General features: G+C 47.9%; 1 protein-coding gene and 1 long non-coding RNA gene across 3 annotated transcripts in view; one reads left to right on the forward strand and one right to left on the reverse strand.

Moving 5' to 3' along the window:
- LOC106503556 lies at positions 1,769-7,994 on the reverse strand. Of its 2 annotated transcripts, none has more exons than XR_001917191.1 (4): positions 7,661-7,994; positions 4,617-4,704; positions 4,384-4,426; positions 1,769-1,886 (listed from the first exon to the last, which is right to left on the reverse strand). It is a non-coding gene; the product is annotated as an uncharacterized LOC106503556 (long non-coding RNA). The 2 variants fall into 2 exon arrangements; XR_001297258.2 differs by lacking the exon at positions 1,769-1,886 and adding an exon at positions 3,398-3,665.
- The window catches only part of PHLPP1 (PH domain and leucine rich repeat protein phosphatase 1), a 232,987-nt gene continuing 218,310 nt past the window's right edge, over positions 8,558-23,234 (forward strand). The window contains exon 1 of the mRNA XM_018039368.1: positions 8,558-9,671. Within this exon, the coding sequence (XP_017894857.1) occupies positions 8,558-9,671 (1,114 nt within the window). The remainder of the gene's footprint in view (positions 9,672-23,234) is intronic.

A 23,234-nucleotide genomic window follows, 5' to 3' on the forward strand; every position in this document is an offset into this window, starting at 1 on the left:
AAGGTTTATGGACGATGCCCTATCACCCTGTTCCTCATACTTACTTACAAAGAGCTGGCTTGCAGCAGATGCCAGGGCAGACTTCCTCGAATGAGCTCGTCTGCGTAACTGGACCATCCCAATTCGGATCATATCACTGTATGGCCGAAGTCAATAAATACAACTCAGGTTAAGTAAAGACCCACAAGCTCACATGGGGCTCAAACAAGGAGACGCAGGCTCTGGTCCCCGTGCTTCTGCCCAGAACTCTGACTTTATAGGGAAAATGTAGACGCGAAGACGCATGGACAAAGTGGGAAAGTGAACGCCTTTCTACTCCTCTTCCAGGTTTTGCTGCCAGTTTTCGAGTCGTCTCCATATACTCACCCTAGCTTCCCTTCCTCTCTAGCCATGTGACCCTAGAAAAGACGCTGAGCCTCTCTGAGCTCTTCCCTACAATGAGAATCATATGTAAGTCTTAAAGGGGTTAAAGGGATCACATTTGAAAACCTGCCACAGGCTTGGCAGTGATCTGGTATGGGCTGCCGGCTGCAATGCAGAGTACCAGGCTCAATTCAAATCTCAGGCAGTGACACGCTTCATGTACGTATGTGCACATATGGCAGGCACCGCGTGTCTTGTCCTGTATTTGCGAGACCTGGCCACCCCATCATGGCACGTTGTTTCCGCATGAAACATGGTATGCGTTTGGTGAATGTTTCCTTGATAAGCGTTTCCTCATTTCCACTTCCTCACAAGATCATCTACAAAGAACGTCAGATGCTGCCTGGTTTAAATGTTGCTAAATTGTGGTTGAAGGACAGAGAGATAAGGAAAGATGACTCTCGCAAAATCCGCTTTTACCATATTTTTATTTCCACAAATAGTAAAAAAAAAAAAACAAAACCAAAACCATAAAAATGCTGAAGGCCAGCCTAGTGTCCCACCTGATTCACTTTCTGGAGCTTAAATCAATCATGGTTCTTCAAAGTGATGCATTTTTATCTAGAAATTTATATTATCTTTATAGTGCATTTTTTTATGTTTATAGCAGTTTTCAGTGAGAAAAGTGGGACAGGAAATTGTAACATCATTATGATCTCGACACCATTAAAGTACACAGAAAAAAAATCTAAAGGAAATATGTGGAAATAACTCTGGGTCATTGGATTTTTTTTTTTTTTGCTCAACTTCGTATCTTTATAGTTTTCTATATTGACCAAACTTTATAATGAACTGATTTACTCTTAAGTAATATTTAAAGTTCTCTTAAATTACTTTAGATTTTTAATTTTTCAACTGTTTTACATTAGAAATAAAATTTTAATGAGTTAAGTGGTGGGAAGCTTTAATTAATTAATTTATTTTTTATTTTTTAAATTTTTTTTAGGAAGCTTAAGGTCCATCTAGTCAATGCTATCGTTTTTCCAGTAGTCATGTATGGATGTGAGAGTTGGACTGTGAAGAAGGCTGAGTGCCGTTTCTTTGAACTGTGGCGTTGGAGAAGACTCTTGAGAGTCCCTTGGACTGCAAGGAGATCCAACCAGTCCATTCTAAAGGAGATTAGTCCTGGGTGTTCTTTGGAAGGAATGATGCTAAAGCTGAAGCTCCAGTACTTTGGCCACCTCATGTGAAGAGTTGACTCATTGGAAAAGACTCTGATGCTGGGAGGGATTGGGGGCAGGAGGAGAAGGGGACGACAGAGGATGAGATGGCTGGATGGCATCATGGACTCGATGGACATGATGAGTGAACTCCGGGAGTTGGTGCTGGACAGGGAGGCCTGGCGACTCCCTCAGTCGTGTCCGACTCCTTGCGACTCCATGAATCGCAGCACGCCAGGCCTCCCTGTCCATCAAATTCAGATCGTAGCAAAGCCATACAGTTGATCTTGAAAAACCTTTGTTCTGAAGTACAAAACAAACAGGAACGTGTATCAGGCACAAATGTGCGACCGAACACGTGTTTTACAGCAGAGACCCGAATGCCCGCTGCCTGGGTCGGTGCTCAGGACACTGCCAGTGTCCCAGGTGGCCCCTCCCCTGCCCATGCCCCATTTCCAGTCACAAACCACTCACTTCCACCTCCTTGGCCTGTTATTTACTTCCTTTCCCTTTCAGTCTTGCCATCTAAATGGTACCCTACACCATGCAGGTTAGTGCGGCTGTGTCTGAGCCTGACACCACCGTGACCCTCTGGCACACCTGCCGCCTCTGGCTGCTCTCGCTCAGCATGCCGGCAAGGCTCACCCGCACTGCCCAGCACTGTGGCGATTCAGTCACTGTTCCTGCTGTGCTGGTATTTCAGACTACGCTGGCACTCGTTTCTCTCTTGCTGTTGGTGGACACTTGGGCTGAGCCCGGCTGTGGCACCAGGAACCGTGGCTGCCACCAGCTCCTCTGTGTCTCCTGGTGAACAGTGCTCACTGGACTGATATTCCCGCCTCTGTGAGCTGACCTTGCTTTGTGCTGAGATTTCTACCCACTCGTGACCATAAAAGGGAAAACTGATAAAGACCCTGGAGTTTGAAGTCTGAGGCTGTGGATCTTACTGTCACAGATTGGCTCCTATTCGTGACAAATTCATATTCTCAAGGACTGACAACCCAGCAGTTTCCTTAAATGTCAAAATAAACCTGCTGTTATTTTAAATGAATTAGAAATTCTTTTAAATGGCAAGAATCAGCCTTAAGAGCCTCTTTATTTCAAATTAATGTCATCTAAATGTGAAAGCCTCTGCTTTGTGACTAACAAAAACATTTGCCAATATTCCAATTAAGACAATTTTGCCTTCAGCCAAAACCCAGAAGTTTCTTGAGCTGGTAGAGATTTTTAGAGATGCTATCTTGTTCAACTCCTTCATTTCATAAATCAGTAACTGAAGCCTTCTTGAGGCCAAATGCCTTCCAAGTTCCTGGTTAACTAGTTAGTACAGAACCAGGACCAGAATTAGTTCTGACTTCCGACCTTACATATCATTTTTGTTGTTCAGTCGCTCAGCCGTGTCTGGCTCTTTTCAGACCCATGGACTGCAACACACCAGGCTTCCCTGTTCTTCACCATCTCCGAGAGCTTGCTCAAATTCATGTCCATCGAGTCAGTGATGCCATCCAGCCATCTCATCCTCTGTTGTCCCCTTCTCCTGCCTTCAATCTTTCCCAGCATCAGGGTCTTTTCCAATCAGTTGGTTCTTCTCATCAGGTGGCCAAAGTATTAGAGCTTCAGCATTAGTCCTTCCAATGAATATTTAGGGTTGATTTCCTTTAGGATCGAGTGGTTGGACCTCCTTGCAGTCCAAGGGACTCTCAAGAGTCTTCTGCAACACCACAGTTCAAAAGCATCAGTTCTTCTGGACTCAGCCTTCTTTATGGCACAGCTCTCACATCCGTACATGACTACTGGAGAAACCATAGCTTTGACTAGATGGACCTTTGTTGCCAAAGTGATGTCTCTGCTTTTTAATATGCTGTTAAGACACTAGAGAAGAGACTGCAGTAACGTAGCTTCAGGATAAGAAAGGTTGGCAATTACCAGGAGCGGAACCAGGCAAGAAAGAATCCCTCATCCAACCCCCAGCCTTCAGAGGGAGCACAATCCTGCCAACACTGTGATTTTGGACTTCAGCCTCCAGACTGTAAGAGTTTGTGTTGTTGGAGCCATCCAGGTCATACTACTTTGTTATGGTAGCTGTAAGAAACAAATACATCTAGCAGTCCAGCTCAGTGGATTTGGTGAGAAACGGGAAAAGAGCAAGATTTCCAGGGATTGAGCGTGTCTCTTATAATCTATTCTGGGGCAAAAAAAGAGAAAGAGAATCCCCATGCTGATTCCTCAGGGTATAATTAATGCCTCTAAGTACAGGAGAATCGTCTGGAAGATGTGTGTGTGTGTGCTATGTCGATTCAGTCGTGTCCGATTCCTTGTGACCCCATGGACTGTAGCCCGTCAGGCTCCTCTGACCATGGGCTTCTCCAGGCAAGAGCACTGGAGTGGGTTGCCATGTCCTTCTCCAAGGCATCTTCCCGACCCAGGGATCGAACCTGGTCTCTCACGTATCTGACACTGGTGGGGGGGCTCTTTACTACCCAGCCACCTGGGAAGCCCCCCCTCTTGAGGATACTTTTTTATTTTTAATTGTGGAAGATTCAGGGGGAAAAGCTTTGGAATGTTGTAGGAAGGATACTTGTTAGATGTGAATCTTCATTGAAAGAAGTATTAGGCTACTGTTAGAACCTAAAATAGGATTCTAAAAGTTGGGCATCGATTTTTACAATGAATATATTTACATGTATCAATATTATAGGAACCCAGTATTTAAAACAATTGTCTGATGAAGTCATACAAGAGAAAGAATAAAGAATACTTTGGGAAAAAATATCTATAGTCTAATGTATAGTTTACATACCTAGGTTTTCGTATATCCCATTTGCCTGAAATAAGAACCATCTCTACAAAAGAAGAAAGTAGATCAATTTTAACTAAAGCTTAAAAAAAAAAAATCACAATGCCTACATATAAACTTTCTTAGGGAAGGTATTTCTGTCTATACTATTCAGTGGGGGTGAGGGGCGGGGTAAATGATGCCTACATTTAAAAGCTTAATAAATATTTGTTGAATGAATGTCCCAGGTAATTTACATTGTTACCAGAAGTGGTAGGATTCCATGGCCTCAATTTTTTTCTCTAATACTTCATGGTTGTGACAAGAAACATCTCCCATTTATTTCTGTGAGGAACGAGAAAGAGACAAAGAATTAGGGGACAAAGCAGCATGCACTAAAATCTGAAAAGCTATCAGGCCGTGTGTATGAAGTAGGCCACCCAGTGCCAGGGGCAATCTTGATAAGAGTCCACATGGCAAGTCTGCGAGGCGTGGGCGAGCCTTAGAGAGCTGAGGTGTCACCCTGCCAGCAAGCAGGGAACGTGTGTTCAGGTTGGCCACCCTGGGCCCATTCAGTGCACTGAGTAGTTATTTGCTATCGAAGTAAAAGAGAATGAGTAAATAGTGAGCAATTTAGGGATGGTTAACCACTAGTAGCTCAAAGGATATAGAAATGTGAAACTATAATTAGATCCCTGTTATCATGTACTAACTAAACGTATTACATGGTATGTTGCATCTTTCTGAGTTTATTTCTGAACACAGCTGAGAACTTAACAATTCCGACTGAAACCATCCTCTATCAATTCATGCCTCCATTAAGATTCCAACTGCTTATATTAGAAAAAAAATTCCAAAGATGGCTTCTTTTTATCTTGGATCTAAGGATGCAAACAGGAGCAAAACACAGCAAATCAGTTATCAATCACACAGCATAAAATAAACTGTAGCAGAAAAACTGAAAATTACATTCTCTTTTTCTATACTTAGCTGTGAAAATATTTTAACAAGTTGGCATCAGGGTTTGCAACTTTTACATCTGTTGTTTCTTTGGGGAATTATCTTTTCACATTGAAAGATGTCATTCTTTGAAAAGTGAGGCTAGTTACAACTGTGGTATTAGACTGTACATGTGGGACATTTTAGAGGGTTGGGGAGCATCTGTGAGTTACCGTGGTTTCAAGATACTGTCCTAGTCCCCATTCTATTTGTTAAGTAGGAAAAGCTGCAATTTCATGGGTATCTGGAAAATATTTGTTCTCCACTGAAATCCTTTCCTCATTCAGAGAAATTGTACAGCAAGGCCTGGCTCATGGTCTGGGGGATGTTCCGTGATACCAGCAAACTCCAAGTTCCACTGTCATCATCACTGTCTTGTTATCACTCTGAGGTTCCAGTGGGTCTGGTGTTCAGGGGGCTGTCTATGCTTTATGAACTCCTATTTCTTTCTCTCTCTCGCCTCTCACCCGCCACGTTCAGTCACTTTATTGAAGGTTTGGAAGTGGAACCAGGCAGCGGTCCCCAACTTTTTTGGCACCAGAAATGGGTTTCGTGGAAGACATTTTTTTCATGAACTAGGGCAGGGGTGGGAGGGTAGATTGGGGATGATTCAAGGGTATTATGTTTACTGGGCACTTTATTTCTAATGTTATTATTAATCAGCTCCACCTCAGATCATCAGGCATCAGACCCGGGAGGTTGAGGACCCCTAGAACCAGGGATGGGTCACACTGTGGACCCTTGCCCTTCTGCTCTCCCCTGATTTTCATGCCTTTGGATACAATGGGATATGATCTCTTGTAGATTATACACACTATGCCTGAAATAGTTTCTCGACATAAAAATTATACCCTTCGTTCTCCCTCCCTCCATCAAAAGAACAAAAAGGACCCACTGCTTTTGAGGCTGGACTGGACTTCCTTTTTCTCCACCCTGAGATACCTGACCGTAATTCGCTGCCCCCTATCTCCTCCCAATGTTAGTAACCCTTCATACCACATCTGGCAGGTAGGTAAGAAGACTCTCCAACCTCTCTCCCTGCTCCAGTGCTTTGCATACTAAAGTCTCTGGCCAATGCTTTTTCTTTCATTTTTTCCAGGGGAGGTTTTTGGTTACATATACCTTCAAGGGGTAAACACAGTTCCTAAAGGACAGAAAGGCAGAGTGATGTTGACTGTGAAACTGCACAGGGCCCAGAGCTGAATAAGGGCAGCGCTGTAGCCCGAGAGGGCGCACATGGAGCCTGGGCCAGGGCCGACAGTGTCTCTGACTGGAACAAACTCCCCTTGACTTTATCACGTTAGTTACATAAACATAACTCTAGAAAGCAGATATATGAGACTTAATGTGTATTTCTTAATATACAAAAAATTAAAGAGGCTTATAGGAATCCATGAAGGAACTAAAAAATATACAGAAATGTAAATAGTCCGTGTTTTAGTACTGAAATTTAACGTGTTTTTAAAGTTTAACTCAGTTTCATTTGGCACCTGGTGTTTCCCCCTCGTCCACACCCCTCTCACCTGTTGAACCTCTTTGTTTCTAATCTATAAACTCTGTAAAGGCAAGGGCAGTGTCTGATTTATTCCACTGCTGTAACAGACTGCTTGGTATGTTTATAATTGTTTGTTAAATTAATTGTATCTTATGTCTCTTGGAAAAATTTGCATTCTCTCTAATTTTACAGAAGTAATTCTGAACTGTTGATTGAATTGAAATGGAATAAACATGTTTCATGAGGCCAAGAGATAATAATTCAAAAGAAAAATATAAAAAGTCATCTACAGGAATTTCAAGAATCAAGATAATATTTTTTGTCCTGTAACTTCTACTTTTCAGTAAAACTGTGTAGATAACCCAAGTACACCTTTCTCTGCCCTTATTAGTTTCTATTATTTCAGCCACAAGTTCCAGTTTCTTTCTTTTTTCTTCCCTGTTTCTCTCTCCTTCCTCTTTCCTCAATCCCCCTACCCCCAATTCACCCCCAGGTTAAGTAACTTTATTGATGTTAAGCAGGCCCGGGATTGTTTGCAGCTGCACAAGTCTTATATGTAAAAATCCAGATTTATGAAACAATACGGAGGAATGGTAATTCAATTAAAAAGGTTTACCAAATTCTTTTAAAGAGTAACCTGCTCTAATCCAGCCTACAATATTGTTTCAATCGACAAGAAAGTACAACTTTTTACGCCACGACTAACACTGTGGTCGCAGAATGTAATTTTTTCTGAATACTGAAGGAAAAACCAAGGGAGAACACAGGGCCCGTTTCTTCTGTCCCACGTCTCCGTTCCAGCGTTACCTCTGCTTCCCATCGCCTCCCGTGTCCTCAGTCCTTTCGGACCTCAAGCTGAGCAGGGAGAGGGCCCGGTCCTCGGCCGTTCTCCTCACACAGGAGCTGCAGAGGGCCGGGCCGGGGCGGCACGACTGCCTCCGGGCGAGTTCATAGGTGGTGAGGGGAAGGCCGAGCGCCCGGACCTTCGTGCCGCCTGGAGTCTGTTCGAGCCCTGCCTCAACCAGCGGGGAAAATGAAAGCCTCGGGGAGCAGGAATGGGCGGGTAACTACAAGTTCATGAACCGAACACCGCTGAGCATCGAATCCATCAGAGGGCACCAGACCCACAGTCCGGGGCCCGCGGCGGGCCGCACGGCGGGGCGGTGCTGGAGGATCTCTGGGACTTGTAGTTCGCCACGGTGCCCCTCGGGGACGCCTGACCGCGGCCTGGAACTACAGCTCCCAGGTGGCATCGCGCACCGCCCGTCTCTCGGCCCCTCCCCTCTCGGGCCCGCGCAGGAAGCCCCCGGGCCTGGCGGCGCGGCCCCGCCCCCCGACGCCGTCCCGCTTGTTTACCCCGAGGCTCCGCCCCGCGCGCCCGCCCGCGGGGTCGCCGTCACGCGGGTAATGCATATTCATGAGGCGCGCCGCCCGCCGGCCTCCCGCCCGGCGCTCCCGGCGCGCGATTAATATTCAATGAGGCCGGCTCGGCGGCTGGCTCGACTGCGCGAGGCGAGGGGCGGGCGGGGGGCGGTGGCGGCCGGGCGGGCGCGCGGGATGGAACACCGAGACGCCGACGGAGCGCTCCGAACCGCCACATAATCGCCCGAAACGGCCGCGCGAACGCCACTGGCGGCGCCGCCGCCCCCCGCTCGCTGTGCGACCGCTGCCCCCCGAACCGGGGCCGCGCCGAGCCCCGCCGCCATGGAGCCCGCGGCCGCGGAGACCCGCGCGGAGGGCCGGGCCGCGGCGGGCGGCCCCGGGCCCGCGCTGACCGCGGCGCCGGGCCGGGCGGGAGGCGCGGCTCGCAGGCGGCGGCGCGGCCCGGCGCCCCTGCCCGCCGCCGGCGGGGCCGCCCCGGGGCCCGGCGCCAGCTCGCTGCTGCTGAGGAGAGGCCGGCTGAAGAGGAACGCGTCCGCCGCCGCCGCCCCGCGCCCCGCCGGCCTCCCCGCCCCCGGCCCGGCCGCGGCGCCGCCGTGCTCGCGGAGCCTGGACCGCCGGGCGCTGCTCCCGCGACCCCGGCAGATGCTGCCGCTGCAGCCGTCGGACCGGGACTGGGTGCGGCACCAGCTCCAGCGCGGCTGCGTGCACGTCCTCGACCGTCACTCGGCCGCCAGCCGCCTGCGCCCGGTGCTCTGCACGCTGGACACCACGGCCGGCGAGGTGGCCTCCCGCCTGCTGCAGGCGGGCCCCAGGGCCGGCGGCGTGCTGAAGGTGCCGGGCCGGGCCCCCGCGGGGCCGCCGCCCGGGAAGGCCGCGCTGCCCGCCGTCGGGGGGCCGCCGCCGCGCCGCGCCTCCCGCGCCGGCCCTGCGCCCGCGGGCTGCAGCCCGGGCTCCCCGCGGGCCCCGGACGGCGCGGGCCGGACCCCCGAGCCCGAGAGCCCCGGGCCGAGCCCGGGCGCCGAGGGCGCGTCGCGCCCGCCGGATCCCTACTGCTCATCGTCGTCCGAGGAGCTCGAGGCTGACCCGGGCCAGCCCCGCCTGCGCGGCCGCTCGTCGGGCTCCCGGCCGCTCTCCCCGGCCGCCTCCCCACCTCCGCCGACGGCCCCGAGGGGCGTCGAGGGCTCGGGCGGCGCCGCCCGCGACCGGCCGGCGGAGGAGAGCCCGGGCGGGGACGCGGCGGCCGCGGAGAAGGCGCCCCCGCCGCCCACCCTGTATGTGCAGCTGCACGGGGAGACCGCGCGGCGCCTGGAGGCGGACGAGAAGCCGCTGCAGATCCAGAACGACTACCTCTTCCAGCTGGGCTTCGGGGCGCTGTGGAGGGTGCAGGAGGAGGGCCTGGACTCGGAGGTTGGCTGCCTCATCCGCTTCTACGCAGGTAAGGCGGTCACCTGCCCGTGCGCCCTCGGGGCTCTGTTAGCCCTTCGCCGCTCGCGCGGACGACCGGTGGGACCCAGCCGAGCGGTTCCCGCCGCGGGTGCGGGGCAGGCGGCGGGGCCCCGGGCGCACACGTTCCTGAGAGGGGCCCTGCAGTGACAGTGCCGCCTTCGGGCTGCGGGGCTTGGGGCTGCAGGGCAACTTCACGTGCCGTGAAACTAGCGGAGGGAAAGGACCGCGGGAAACCCGGAGCACCCGGCCTGCGTCCGGCCTTGCGCGGCCGGCGGCGCCCACCCGGAGCTCAGTCCGGGTCGGCCGGTGCCCTGCTCCTGCTCCCCGTCCTGTTCTTTGCCCACTTAGTCCTCGGTGGAACCCGGCAGCCACGATCCTCTTTAGTGACGCTTTCCCTTAGCGCTTCTTGGCTTTGTTTCAGTCTCCTCTGCAAGTGTACTTCTTGCATCAGAAGTGGTTTTGCCTATTTCTTTCTCTCAGTTTCTCCCCTCTAACCTTTATAGTCGGAACTGACTATGTGACTTCCAATAGGGATACATAGGGGTCACAGTAGTACTTTTGATTGCCGTCTCTCACTGAGTGCGATCTAAAATCCTCCGCATCCTTTTTTTCATTTCTAGATTAAAGATCTTAAATTTTTTCATTGGGATAGAATTGATACATGAGATCAAGTTCTTGACCAGGGGGGACTAGTGTTTCTCTTTTAGCTGGTGCTAAATTAGGGAGCTACGGGTCCTGGCTGTATATTTGAGCTTAATAATTTCTTTATGTCCTTTTCCTCTGCTGGTTTGAAGAATTATGTTTTAGTGGTAAGGAATTTTATTTAAAACAAGGTTAGTGTAATAGTTAAGTCGGGAGTTACATCTTCCCCCAATTCACTAAAGTAGTAGATTACTTCTGCACTGAGGCTGCAGGTGGTGGTGGAGAGAGTCCCGTTTGTAATCGCGTCATCTGCAGCCATTCCCTCCAGCTTCATGCTCTTGGTCCACACCTGGGTTCTAGCAGCAGTTTAGTCGCTGTGAATGAAGAGCTCTTCCCTCCTCCATTGAGATATGCAAGACTGGTAGCATTCCTGGTGAGATGTTCCTTTATGTTTAATTGAGGTTTTTCTATAATTCAGGTGGGTTTCTGATGGATTTTGGCCTCATAAAGAAAACTATATCGTAATACAATAGCTTTTGCAGTACCTGAAGATAATGCCCCAACCTGATGACAAGCCTTTAAAAAGATTATGGCCTAGAAAATAGGTGACTTTTTTTTTTAATGTAGGAGCAACAACTAAATTCTTCTCTCTTGTGGCTCATTTAATTTATAAAATACTGTTATTTTATGAAAGCGTTAAATGGTAATCATGCTTGGAGTGAGTGTTTTGTTAACATGAGAATGGTAAATGCCTGTGTGTGTGTGTGTGTGTGTGTGTGTGTGTGAAGAAGCAAGGGCTGTGTTAAGCATATTTTGAACATACTGCACATATTTTGCATGGAAAGAGCTCTGCATGCCTCATCTTCCTCATGGTTGAGTTGCTGACCATGATGAATGTCCGTGGGGTTTTAGGTGTCCTAGTCGTGGCATTTAAACCTTTGATTCCCCTTGATTGTCTCTTCAAGTGTGTCCAGAATGTTCTGAGTGGATGATATGTAGGTGTTGTGTTTGTTTGTTTGTTTGTTTGTTGAACTTATCCTGGTGTAAAGTTAACAGATCATCTTTCTGGCTACATCTCAAGTTTCTGGTGTGCTCGTTTGAATCTTTTTGTTCTGCTCCTCATGAAAAGCAGTGATTGTTACTTCACGCTGAACCTGCTTGCTCTGCTGTAGTGCGCACAGCATAATACGTGTGCCCCTCTGTGTATACGCTTGTAAAGGCAGCTCGTAAAACGGGGAAGCCACACACAGCATCCAGCCTGTTCTTGAATATGAAGCCTGTATACAGGAGTCCTAGAAGGAAGGTGCCTGATCAAGATGTCTAATTGCACATTTTATACAAAATTGAGTTTAAGCCAAAGTTGATATATCAAACATCTCTGTTGGTATTCTTTTGACATAGAACAAAATTTACCATATCATGAGTCCACTTGAACCTTTGCGAGGAAGTGTAATTGTTGATGAACAAAAGGGCTTTGTTATAAGGTGGTCTCGCTTATCAGGAGAACATTATCAAGGCTTCACATGTCATGGAGGTTTACATTAAGCTGGGAGGAGATCCCCAGAAATTATCCCTTTGGCATGTAGGACACCCAACAAGAAAGGGTTATGTAGTAATTCTTTTCCTGAAGAAGAGAATTAACATTTGTTTTACATGAGACCCTTTGAGTGGGTGTTTTGTACCACATTTGTGTTTAGAATTTTACATGTAACTTACTTTTAATTCTGTCGCTTCCTATCACTTTGTTCATATGTGTAGTTGGAGTTAAGAATAGACTAGGAAGTCGCCTTTGAAGGCTTCCGAGTGTTTTCCTGTATTTAAATTGAGCTCATTACCTGTTGTTTATATAGTTTGTCTATCAGTTGCTTTTTTTTTTTGAGAAGTTCTTGTCGGGGGAGAACTTCATTCTCTTGAGGTCACCTTTCAGTTAAATTTTAGTGTTTATAACTTGGCCCAAGTGATTCTCAAAAAGGCTTTGGAAACCATTTGTGTTTTTTTTTTTAATATTTAAATATTTATTTAGGCAAAGTAAAATGAAAGTCTTTAATGAACTGAAAGGCTTTGGACTCAGGGTTCTTTGTGATTGCAGAGCTGTCATAGAAACTTTAGTTTGAAAATCGTTACTGCTCCTCTCAAGAAGCCATGCTCTTAGCTGACTTAAAATGAGAAAAAAATTAATTGTGGCTTTATCCGAAATAACTTGTGTGAAGTACTAAGTCTGTTAGGTACATTAACATTTAATTTCCTTTTAGGATCAGCCATCTTAAATTCTCCCTGAAAGAGAGTACTTTTAGGTGGAAAAACAATTCAAGAATCGGGCTGTTCCGGACTCCTGGGGGCACCTGAGACGCTGACCGAAGGCAGTGTGCACGGACTTCTTAATACTCTGGACTCTCTTCTGCCTTTTAGACTTGGTCGTCTCGCTGTCTCAGCTCAGACTGTGGCGGGGAAAGGACGTTGATAGAACAGAGCACGCCCACTGTGGCTGGTGAACCCTGGACAAGATGTTTTTATGTGTGACTTTCTGGGATTGCTCTGGAAAAGAGCCTTCTCACCCGCTCTTGTTTTTCTCCCTTTTCTCTTCTGGGAATGATCAAACCTCCGTGGTTCCCTGTGTGGAAGTCGAGAAGGGCTGGCTCAGCATTAAGCTGCAGTGTTGACGAGCAGTGTCTCGCTGCTGTGACCACAGCAGTGCCGAGTGACGCGGCATGAGCGTGTGACGCCAGCGTGCGCTTCAGCGCTCCTTCTAAGAACAGAGGAAAAACTTTGCCTTTTACATGATACTTTATACTTGTTTTTGATGTAAAGTGCACACTGTCTTGTCCTTCATTAACTGTGGTTTGATAACGTCTGTTAATATGTTGGGTTCATTATCTTCAAAAATCTTAAAAGAGCTTTCATATAAGTTGTCTTGCGTCCTTTCAGGAACATTAACAGGGAGGAGTCAGTGTCAGTCCTCTTCTCGCACAGAGAAGCTGGCGTGTCAAGAGTTCTGATTCTTGCTTGTGGTTTTTCAGTGCTTGGCGGAGCTAAGAGAGCATGCCTGTTCTGTCTTACAACTCATGTCACTTTCCATGAAATCTCCTTTACGTTTGGATTTTTAACTTGGATACAAGCATTCAGGAAATACGCTATTTTTGCTGGTAATGAGGTGATATTATCCTCTAGTCCCAAGTGGTATTCCTTGTAAAATGTGGACGGTTCTATCATGCTGCCTTTGACAGAAAGAAGCAAGACTGGACAATAAGGGGGCAATACCGAAAGAGTACGAAAGTGTTCCGAGTATCCCGGTGGCAAATAGTCATGTGTACATTCAAGTTGGTGTGATTACAGCTCACCTAAAACAGGGAGGCCGGGCGTGCTGCGATTCATGGGGTCGAAAAGAGTCGGACATGACTGAGCGACTGAACTGAATGATCCTTTATTCTCTTGCTTGAGCACGTCTTCGTTGTTAAACCATAAAGCCGTCACTGGCTACAGACTAGTAGCACTTGATCTGAAAAGTGGATAAGTTTTGAAGATGGTGGTGTGACTCTTCAGTGCCCTTAAAACATAGCTTTACTTGTAAGTATCAAAAATAGCTATCATGAAAGATTTGCACAAATCTTTTATTTGAAGTAAACTTACTTATACTTTAGTGATCAATAGTGCTTTATTAAGGTCACTATGCTGTTCAGTTTTTGTAATTTCTATCTTATATTGGGCCAGAGAGTAAGTACTCTACCTAAATTTCGCAGTTATTCCTAAAATGATGTGTTTTTTTTTTAATTGTAGGGAAAGGAGATGAGTGTAAACAAGTTTATGAAGTTTCTTTCTTGTATCTGTAAGATTGTTAAATGATTGGTTATCCCAAGATTCTTATTTTTTAAAGTGTAAGGTGTTTTATTTTCTTGTTCTCTTTCTTTATGGAATGCTGAATTTGATTTCTTGGTAACATAGCATTTATTGAGGTTGTGTATCATCCAAGGCTCGTATAATACTTGGCACTTTAGTTTAAACATTTGTTGAGTTGAATCTGTGGAATTTTGTGAAGCAGCTGATGGTGTGTGTCCTGAATCTTCGGCTTTCCTTCCTGTTTCCCCAGGGGTTGTGTTAAATGCACACACACATCTCTCCAAGGACACACCCCTCTCCCAGGACAGACACACCCACACCCACACCCACACCCCCCTACCTACCTACCTCCTAGGGCAGGAGATTGTAGGTGTTAATACCTTCACTCTTAATACCTTCACGTGAATGAAGCTCTATGTGGGTTTTGAGATTCTCTCTTAAAGTTTTCTTAAAATTTAACAGGTGTGCCCTCCTCCTTTTCACAGGCATCTCTTACCTCAACTTTGAGATGAATTTAATGAGGCATCTATCAAATGAGGCGTCCCGGATTTAATGATTTGATTATGTGCCAGGGTTGAACACGATTCAGTCTGCCTGGACAGGAGAAGGGTTTAATTGTGCTCTGACAGTTGAGAGACCCTGAAGCCACTCAATAGAAAAGCCTTTTCTTTAAAGATGCTGGCATTTTGAAAAAGAGAAAGAAATGTTATTAAAACGTCCAAAATAGCCTGGGTAAACGAAGCCTTTTTTCCCCCTGAAAGTCTCGCCTTCTAAAGCCTGCTCCACTCCAGGCTTCAGGGACAGCACAGGCGGCAACAGGTTCTGGGTCTGGCCTCAGGCCCCGCTGCGTCTTGGGCAGAGTGTCATGCTCCCTTGGTTTTCTGAAGAGAGTAGAGTTAGAACCAAAGGAAATATGGAGGCTGCGTCTTGGGCAGACTGTCATGCCTCCCTTGGTTTTCTGAAGAGAGTAGAGTTAGAACCAAAGGAAATATGGAGGCTGCGTCTTGGGCAGACTGTCATGCCTCCCTTGGTTTTCTGAAGAGAGTAGAGTTAGAACCAAAGGAAATATGGAGGCTGCGTCTTGGGCAGACTGTCATGCCTCCCTTGGTTTTCTGAAGAGAGTAGAGTTAGAACCAAAGGAAATATGGAGTCTTTAGACGTGTTAGCTGCTTATAACCTAAGTCTGTGTGACTGATTGTTATGAAACTTCCTCTCTAGGCTTTGGAAAATTTTCATAAATTGAAATTCCGGGGCCTGGAAAAAATAGACTTTAATGATGGTTTGATTAAAGAACATTAGGATATTTGGTTAAATACGAAATAGCAGCTCTTTCAAGGTATGTGATAATTGTACTTTAGAATCGAGAATAGTAATGGTTACTGGATTACTGAAGGGTAATTACATGTCAGTTTGGAGGTAGAATGGTTTTGTTTTATATACATATAAAATATACACCTGGTATGCCTTTTAGTATGTTAAATGAAGCAAAGCATAACCATCCCATAATGCCACATTAATGCGGAAACGTTTCCCTGTTGTATTTTTACATTTGAGATTGTTTTAATACGTTGTAAAATATTAATAATGAAGTGTCTTGCTAAGGTACGAGTCCAGTGACTTTAGAGTTTGGGACTTAGACATTCTATTGGAGTGAATATTTTGGTTCTACATTATACGTATTTTGTAAGTTTGTACATGTTGATACTTTAGCAAAACTCAAGAAAATCCAGAATTTAAAAAGCTGTTTATTTGACGGCATCAGGCCTTCGTTGTGGTACAGAAGATGTTTATCACATCATGTGAAATCTTTTGGTAGGCGCTCAGGCTTAGTTGCCCTGTGGTGTGTGGGATCTTAGTTCCCGCCCCAGCTATCAAACCCCTGTCTTCTACATTACAGAGCAGGTTCTTAATCACTGGATCTCCAAGGAAGTCCCCCAGATCCAGGATTTTTGACATGTATTTTCTGAAATGAAGGTTGTTAGAAGTAAATTAGTCTCCCTTCCAGTTACACGAAAGCATTTAGTTGATAATTGAATAAAATTGGAAATGATTTTGTTCTGGACAGTGCCAACAATGAATGGGAAGAACTGGGCATCTGAGATAATATGAACTGGCAGGTTTCGGTCACCCCTCCCCGGCCCCCATTCTGTTCACGCAGGAAGGGCTCTGTGCTTGCTGGCGTCTAGTTCTGCGGGCTTGTGCGTCTGATGAAGCGCGGGTGGAGAGTGCGTTGTTTCACGTGTCTGCCTCCGTTAGTAATATGTTAGAATGTTTGCGTTTTCTTTCAGATACCAGGCATGCTTTTAAACACAGCGAAAGAAAGTGCGGACTGTACTTGTTTCCACTGCCTCTTCAGTAATTCTCTGGGCTTCACAGTCAGCTCATTCCTGACACACGGTCCAAAGAGTGTGATTCTCCGAACAGAACCAGTTTCTGACTTTTATTGTTGTGTATGAGAAATGCATCCTTAAGGAATTGTTTCTTTGTTTGTAACCATGTATTGGGAGAGCTTTTTGGCTGTACTTTAGCACTCGAATGGGCTTCCCCGGTAAGTGGGGTGGGCTTCCCTGGTGGCTCAGACGGTAAAGAGTCAGCCTGCAGCGTGGGAGACCCCGGTTTGATCCCCGGGTTGGGAAGATCCCCTGGAGAAGGGAATGGCTATCCGCTCCAGTATTCCTGCCTGGAGAGTCGCGTGGATGGAGGAGCCTGGGGGGCTACCGTCCACGGGGTCGCAAAGAGCCGGACGTGAGTGAGCGGCGGACATTGCTCGTACTGGAATGGGGGCCGCATCCTAGGGCTTCGGAGTTTGGCCGCTGTGACCTGAGGTGGGGTCTGTAGTTTAGGGAAACGAGTCTGAGTGGGGAAGCTCGCTGTGCCTGCGGGCGTCCCTTTTAACCTGCCCTGGGCTCCGAGCTCCTCCTCAGTGAGTGAGGAGCCTGGGGTGGAGTAGGGGATGATCTCTTCCAGCTCCTAACCTCCTGGGGCTCTGTTGGAGGGTCTGTCCTCCAGATTAGAAGGGCTAAACCTTGTCGTTGTTTAGGTTCTCTAACCCCTGACTGTGGGTTTAAAGACAGCCGAACCCCTGCCTTTTGTCATGGAGAAAGGAACATCCTTGGACCTAACGCAGTCAGCCCGAGGCTGCCAGCCAAAGCCGAGTGCTTTCTGGAGTAGATTAGGGCCAGTGACGGGACGGACGGCCTGGGGTCCCCTCTGCCTGCCAGCCCCAGTCTCCGAGTAGGACGTAGGAGCATACGGATGCTCATTTATCCTGAGGACAGGTTTTACATGGAAATCACTCTGTGGCATCCCTTAATTCCTCAGCGCCGACTGCTGCTTTCTCACTGTTGCAAAGGGAACTTTCAAGTGCAGAAGTACGACGGGCAAAAACGCACGCCTCTGGGCTGTGTCCTCTAGGTCCGAAGCAGGGGCGTTTCTCTGGGTAGTCTCTGAGAGGGTGCGGGGCTGAGGGAGCCCATGCGCAGCGTTACGTGATAAACGGAGCCTCTCCTTGGGGAAGAAGTGCCCCCCCTGGAGTTGGAGGAGACGTGTACTTTCTTACACACGTGTGTATACACGCACACACGTTTTCCATTGCGTCTGGGGGGATCATGGCAGGCGGCGGGTGTATTTGTGGGTTGAAGGTGCGAGTGGGGTAGACAGTCTTGGGGGGGTCTCTGTCTAAAAAATTGGAGCTCTTAATTATGTAGGTCTTTCCCCCATGTTTCAGTTGGTAACTTATTTCTCTTGTGAATGGCATTTTCACGTCCCTTGTCCCTTTTTTGTTTGATGCTTGTGTTTTCCTTCTGCCTTGCAGATTTGCCTTTTGGGGAGGGTGTAGCTAGGGGAACAACTTTGGTTTGCAAGTGGCTGCTTTCTTTATCTGGTGGTGCTTTATGTCAGTCTTTTCCTCTAGGTATTCAGGCTTCTGTGTCATGCCTAGGAAGGCCTCCCCGACCCAAGATTTAAGAGGGGTGGGCAGATTTAAAACAAGTTCCCCACATTTTCCTGTGGTACCTTCTAGTTTTGCTTATTTCAGCCTGTGTTGTTTAAGAAGGGAAGCGGGAGTGAACACGCTGTCCCCGCACGTTCTGTTGGATAATAGAGTATTTCTTCAGTGACTTAGACTGTCGCCTTTCCTCAGTCGATGCTTTTTGTCTTTTAACTGATAGACATTTATATCGTTCTTACGATGTGCTAGGCACTATGTTAAGTGCTTTGTAAATACGAGCTCATTTAATCCTCATAACAACCCAGTGAGGCAGACCGTGTTACCATCGGAGGGTTACGGGAAGACTGAGTTAAGAGAGCAGCTTGTCTAGTTCTCTGGGTTTGTCAGGCCAGCAGCTTCCCAGGTGGTGCTAGTGGTAAAGAACCCATCTGCCAGTGAGACGAGGGCGACGCAGGTTCGATCTCTGGGTGGGGAAGATTCCCCTGGAGGAGGGCATGGCTACCCAGGCTCAGTATCCTTGCCTGGAGAACCCCATGGACAGAGGAGCCTGGTGGGCTTCAGAGTCAGAGTCGCAGAGCCAGACGTGGCTGAAGCGACTCAGCCCTTAGCAGTGTGTCACAGCCGGACCTGCTGAAGGTGGAAGCCTTGTGCTTAAGGGCCTTCGGGGGCCAGCTGGAGCAGGTCGGCGTTTGGGGAGCACGCACTCTGAAGTGGTTGGAGCAGAGTCCTGCATTCTGACCGTGGCTCTGACCCCGGAGCTCCGGCTCCCTCTTTGCGGTTTTGTGGAGGCAGGTAACGACCTTGAGCCACACGGGGTCATCGTGATCGAATGGGGTGAGGGCAGGTGCCCAGGACAGCAGGGCGCGTGTCACCCAGGCCCTGGGCCTGAGGCTGGAAGGAGCGCTGACGGAGCAACAAAGACCTGGACTCGACTGCCGGCTCCTCCTTTCCTGGTGCGAGGCCTGCGAAGAGCCCGATACTTTCCCTGAACCTTGTTTATTAGAGGGAGAGAAGAGGTGATAAAAACAACCAGGCTCGGAGCCTTCGTGAGGTCCAGATTTGATAATACCCGTGGAAGTGCTTTGTAAAGGAGGTGTTCTACAGATGAGGTTTGGTGCCCTTATTTTTAGAACTAGTAAATTGCCACAAATGTTAGAGGTAATTATGCTCATTAAGGGAGATGGGCGGCGCTGTTGCTCAGTGGCACTATTGCTCATTCATTCAGTCCCAAGTTACTATGAGTACCTACCATGTCAAATGTATTTTTGATTCACAGATACCTAGTTTTAATTTTCTAGGCTCCCTTGAAATACCTGTAGATCTGAGGGCATGTTTGTGGAAACAAGTGAGCCAGTGTTTAGAAAACAAAGGTGGAAAATGTTCTGATTGGCAGTGGTTCACCCATGACTGTAGTCACAGGGAAGGACAGGCTCCTGACCCTACTTGTGTGTCCCCAGAAGGGCCTTGAGCCGTCTTGGAGGACCAGAGGGGCAGACTCGTTGCCATAACTCTGGACTCCGGAACTGTTTGCAGAAGTAACCATCAGTTACTAGTAGATCAAGGTCTAGTTGGACTAAGTTTAGGGTTAGTAACTCCAGATGAATTCTTTAAGATTTACCAACCCTTTTTACCAAGCCTTTCGCCTGTTTGGACCATTTGGGCTTCACTGGGTATCATCATCTGGGAGGACCCAAGTTCTGGGTTAAGCAAATGTTAATTTTGCTTTCTTGAAGTGGCAAATATGCATTGCCCAAGGTTGCCCTGAGCCTGGCAGGGGCCTCCAGAGCTCTTGGAAGTCCGTCTCTTATTTCTGTAAGGCCTGCGAGGGTTTTGCTTCCTTTGGATTTGAGGTTTATGGGAGATGCTGTCTTTATCTTCCAGAAGGAGATACTTCCTTTTAGTTTGATGTCACGTAGACCAACGATATCAATGTAAAATTTGGAAGATGAGGAACTGGTCATAGCCCGAGGGTATCGTCCTTAACTTTGCCCATCGACTGTCTGAATTGTCATTGGTGGAGGAATTTTTTAAAAACCTCTTAAGTGGACTAGGAGGAAACACGCCTCGTAAGTGTTCACACAGGCAAAAACAGCTGTTTTATGCATGGCTGTGAAAGCCACTCTACAGTTAATGGTAAATTAAGTCTTTGCTGATGGCCTGTTACAGATTTAAGTGGAAGACAGAACGTCTCTGTGAAACATCGTCTCATGTCGTAACGTGAATGAAGACGCTAGAGAGAATCTTCATTGTTTTTTTGGGTTAGTTCTAAAAGTATGATAAACACCCTGTTTTTTTTTTAAGTTATGCAGATCCTGGTTGACTGAGGTAACCATGCTTCTGATTAAAATGAAAATACCTGTGACTGAGCCTAGTCAGCATTCAGGCCAATTACCTGCTGGTGCGTGTTCTCCGCTGTCAGGGCGCCTTTCTGTCCTGCGTGACAAGGCTTTAGAGACCTCAGCTAACTCATTGGAATACTATCAGCACCCGACAAATGGATTTTACGGGGGATGTTAACAGAAATGCTGGCATCGGTGTAATTATAGGGGGTAGTTGCTATTAGCCTCTGTGATTGTAGACACTAAAATGCTCTGGTCAGTCAGGTCAGTCGCGTCTGACTCTGTGCAACCCCATGGACTGCAGCACGCCAGGCCTCCCTGTCCATCACCAATTCCCGGAGTTTGCTCAAACTCATTTCCATCGAGTAAATGATGCCATCCAACCATCTCATCCCCTGTCGTCCCCTTCTCTTCCTGCTTTCAATCTTTCCCAGCATCAGGGTCTTTTCAGATGAGTCAGTTCTTCGCATCAGGTGGACAAAGTATTGGAGCTTCAGTTTCACTTGTAACTAAGTCCTAAGAAGAGCTTAATGTATTTAACCGAAGTCTGAGCAATATTGTCTCATTGATAAATTGTTGTTATGTAGTTGCTGAGTTGTGTCCTACTCTTTGTGACCCCTTGGCCTGTAGCCCACCAGGCTCCTCTGTCTGAGGGATTTCCTGGGCAAGAGTACTGGAGTAGGTTGCCATTCCCTTCTCCAAGGCCCTTCCCTACCGAGGGATCAAACCCGAGTCTGTGCTGTTGGCAGGTGGATTCTTTGCGGTAAATACACAGGTTCCATTCAGTTCAGTGCAGTCGCTCAGTCGTGTCCGACTCTTTGCGACCCCATGACTCTAGCCCACCAGGCTCCTCTGCCCATGGGATTCTCCAGGCAAGAATACTGGAGAGGGCTGCCATTTCCTTCTCCAGCGCACAGGTTCACATTGATAAACGCGCAGTGACAGATGTTTTACACACCTGTGTGTCGGGACTGCTGAAGAAGTGATGTCATTGTGAAGATACCACACCAGGGTCCATTTCTGAGAGCAGAGGTCCTCTTGTAGTCACTACACTTGGAATGCTGTTATTTTTTTTTTAAATCTCAGATTGACTTGCAGCTGCTAATAGAGAACTGGGAACTCTCATTGCTTCCTGCTTCCATATGTGTTCATGAGGTCTCCCACCCCAGCCCCCAGAAAGATAAAGCAGTCAGTAGCCCCTTGGTTCTGAGAAACAGATAGATTAACCCAAGCGATGTTGACCTCTAGATAATACTGATGGAGACAGGGAAGTGGTGGTGATCGTTTATCTTGAAGGTGCTTTCATAAGTACGACTGTATAAAGCCCCTTGTACAGCATCTTCTTTATCTTTCAGAGACATTTGTAATATTGGACTAAACCAACATTGTCTGTAGATGGTTACTGTTAGTCATTCAGCATCTGGCGAACGTGATCGTTGGTACTTGCTGCTGGGGACTGCCTTTGCCAGGCTTCACGGGTGAAAAATGGGTGACAGCGTCTTGGATATTCCAGGGAGGGCCTAGAGTGAGAGTGCTGGAAGGGACCGGGGGCATCTGGCCCAGTTTCTTACCTAGTGTAGAAACCTGCGCTTATCCGGTCCGGACTGACGGGCATCTGGCTTCTGCTTGTTGCCTGCTCACCGCGTCCTCATTTCAGGGCAGCACCCAATGGGGACGGTGCTCCTGGGGGGTGAGCTGTGGAGCAGCAGCAGCTGCAGCGGCGTCTCCTGGGAGTGGGGAAAGTGCAGACGCTCAGGCCCACCTCAGACTTTGTGAAAAACCAGCCTTTTAACAAAGTCCCCGAGTGATGCGTTTGCACAGTGCAGTTTAAGAAGTGCCAGTGTTGGATGAATTGCGAGTGGGAGAGATTAGAGCTGGAGGAGGGAAGCCGCTGGGAGCTCGTGTGGTTCAGGGAGATGCTGAGGGCTGGGACTGAGCAGTGGAGGGAGAACAGGAGGCCGACACACAGGGCCCAGTAGTTGACATAGAAGCTCAAAGGTGACACTGTAGCCCTCTGATAAGAGGGCTGTGGGTCAGTTCCTGAAGGTGGGAAGCAAAAGGTTGTGTGGGGTGTCACTAATAGTCCCTTGAAACTGGAGGATCGGGGCTCGAGTTGGGAGCTGGGATGAGGATGAATGAAGGTGTGTCCTGCTTTTCGTGTTTAAATATTTTGCAGCTGAGGCTGAATTTTGCTGAGGATGAGTTTGAAATGGTAACGTACTTTAAGCTGATAGTAATCGTGTGTTCAGCTGGCAAATGGACTTGGCTCACCACCCAGCTTCCAGATCTCAGTGGGTCCTTTTGCTTTCTGCTGTTTTTCATATCTATGGTAACTCTCAGGAAGATGATACAAACCTTTTTTATTTATCTGGCTTTCTGGTAAGAGCTCCCTTATTCACACCCAGAACAAATGCTGGTGGGGCTGTGGGCCTGGATGGAAGGGAAGAGGCCTAAATAGGGTGTTTCTGTTAAAGTTTTAAAGCTCTCAAGATGAATGCCTTTTGAACATTGAGGCTTTTTCCTGTCTGGGGTGTGGATGGGGGACATAAACAGTTTGCATAAACAAGGCCAATAAAACTTGAACTGCCTTAACGAAGGCATCGTTGAGTGCTAAGGGGACCCAGAAGTCAGACAAAGCCGCTCTTCCTGGAATGTTCTGGGAAGACTTCCTGAGGATCCTTTGTGGGAACGGGACCAGCACTGTGTGAAACGGGCATGTCAGGAGTGTGGGAAGGGAGGCTGGGGGGTGTTAGAGGGTGAGCAGGGACTGGGCGGGGGGGAGGCTGGG

The sequence above is a fragment of the Capra hircus genome, chromosome 24, assembly GCF_001704415.2.
Source record: "Capra hircus breed San Clemente chromosome 24, ASM170441v1, whole genome shotgun sequence".
NCBI classification, from domain to species: domain Eukaryota; kingdom Metazoa; phylum Chordata; class Mammalia; order Artiodactyla; family Bovidae; genus Capra; species Capra hircus.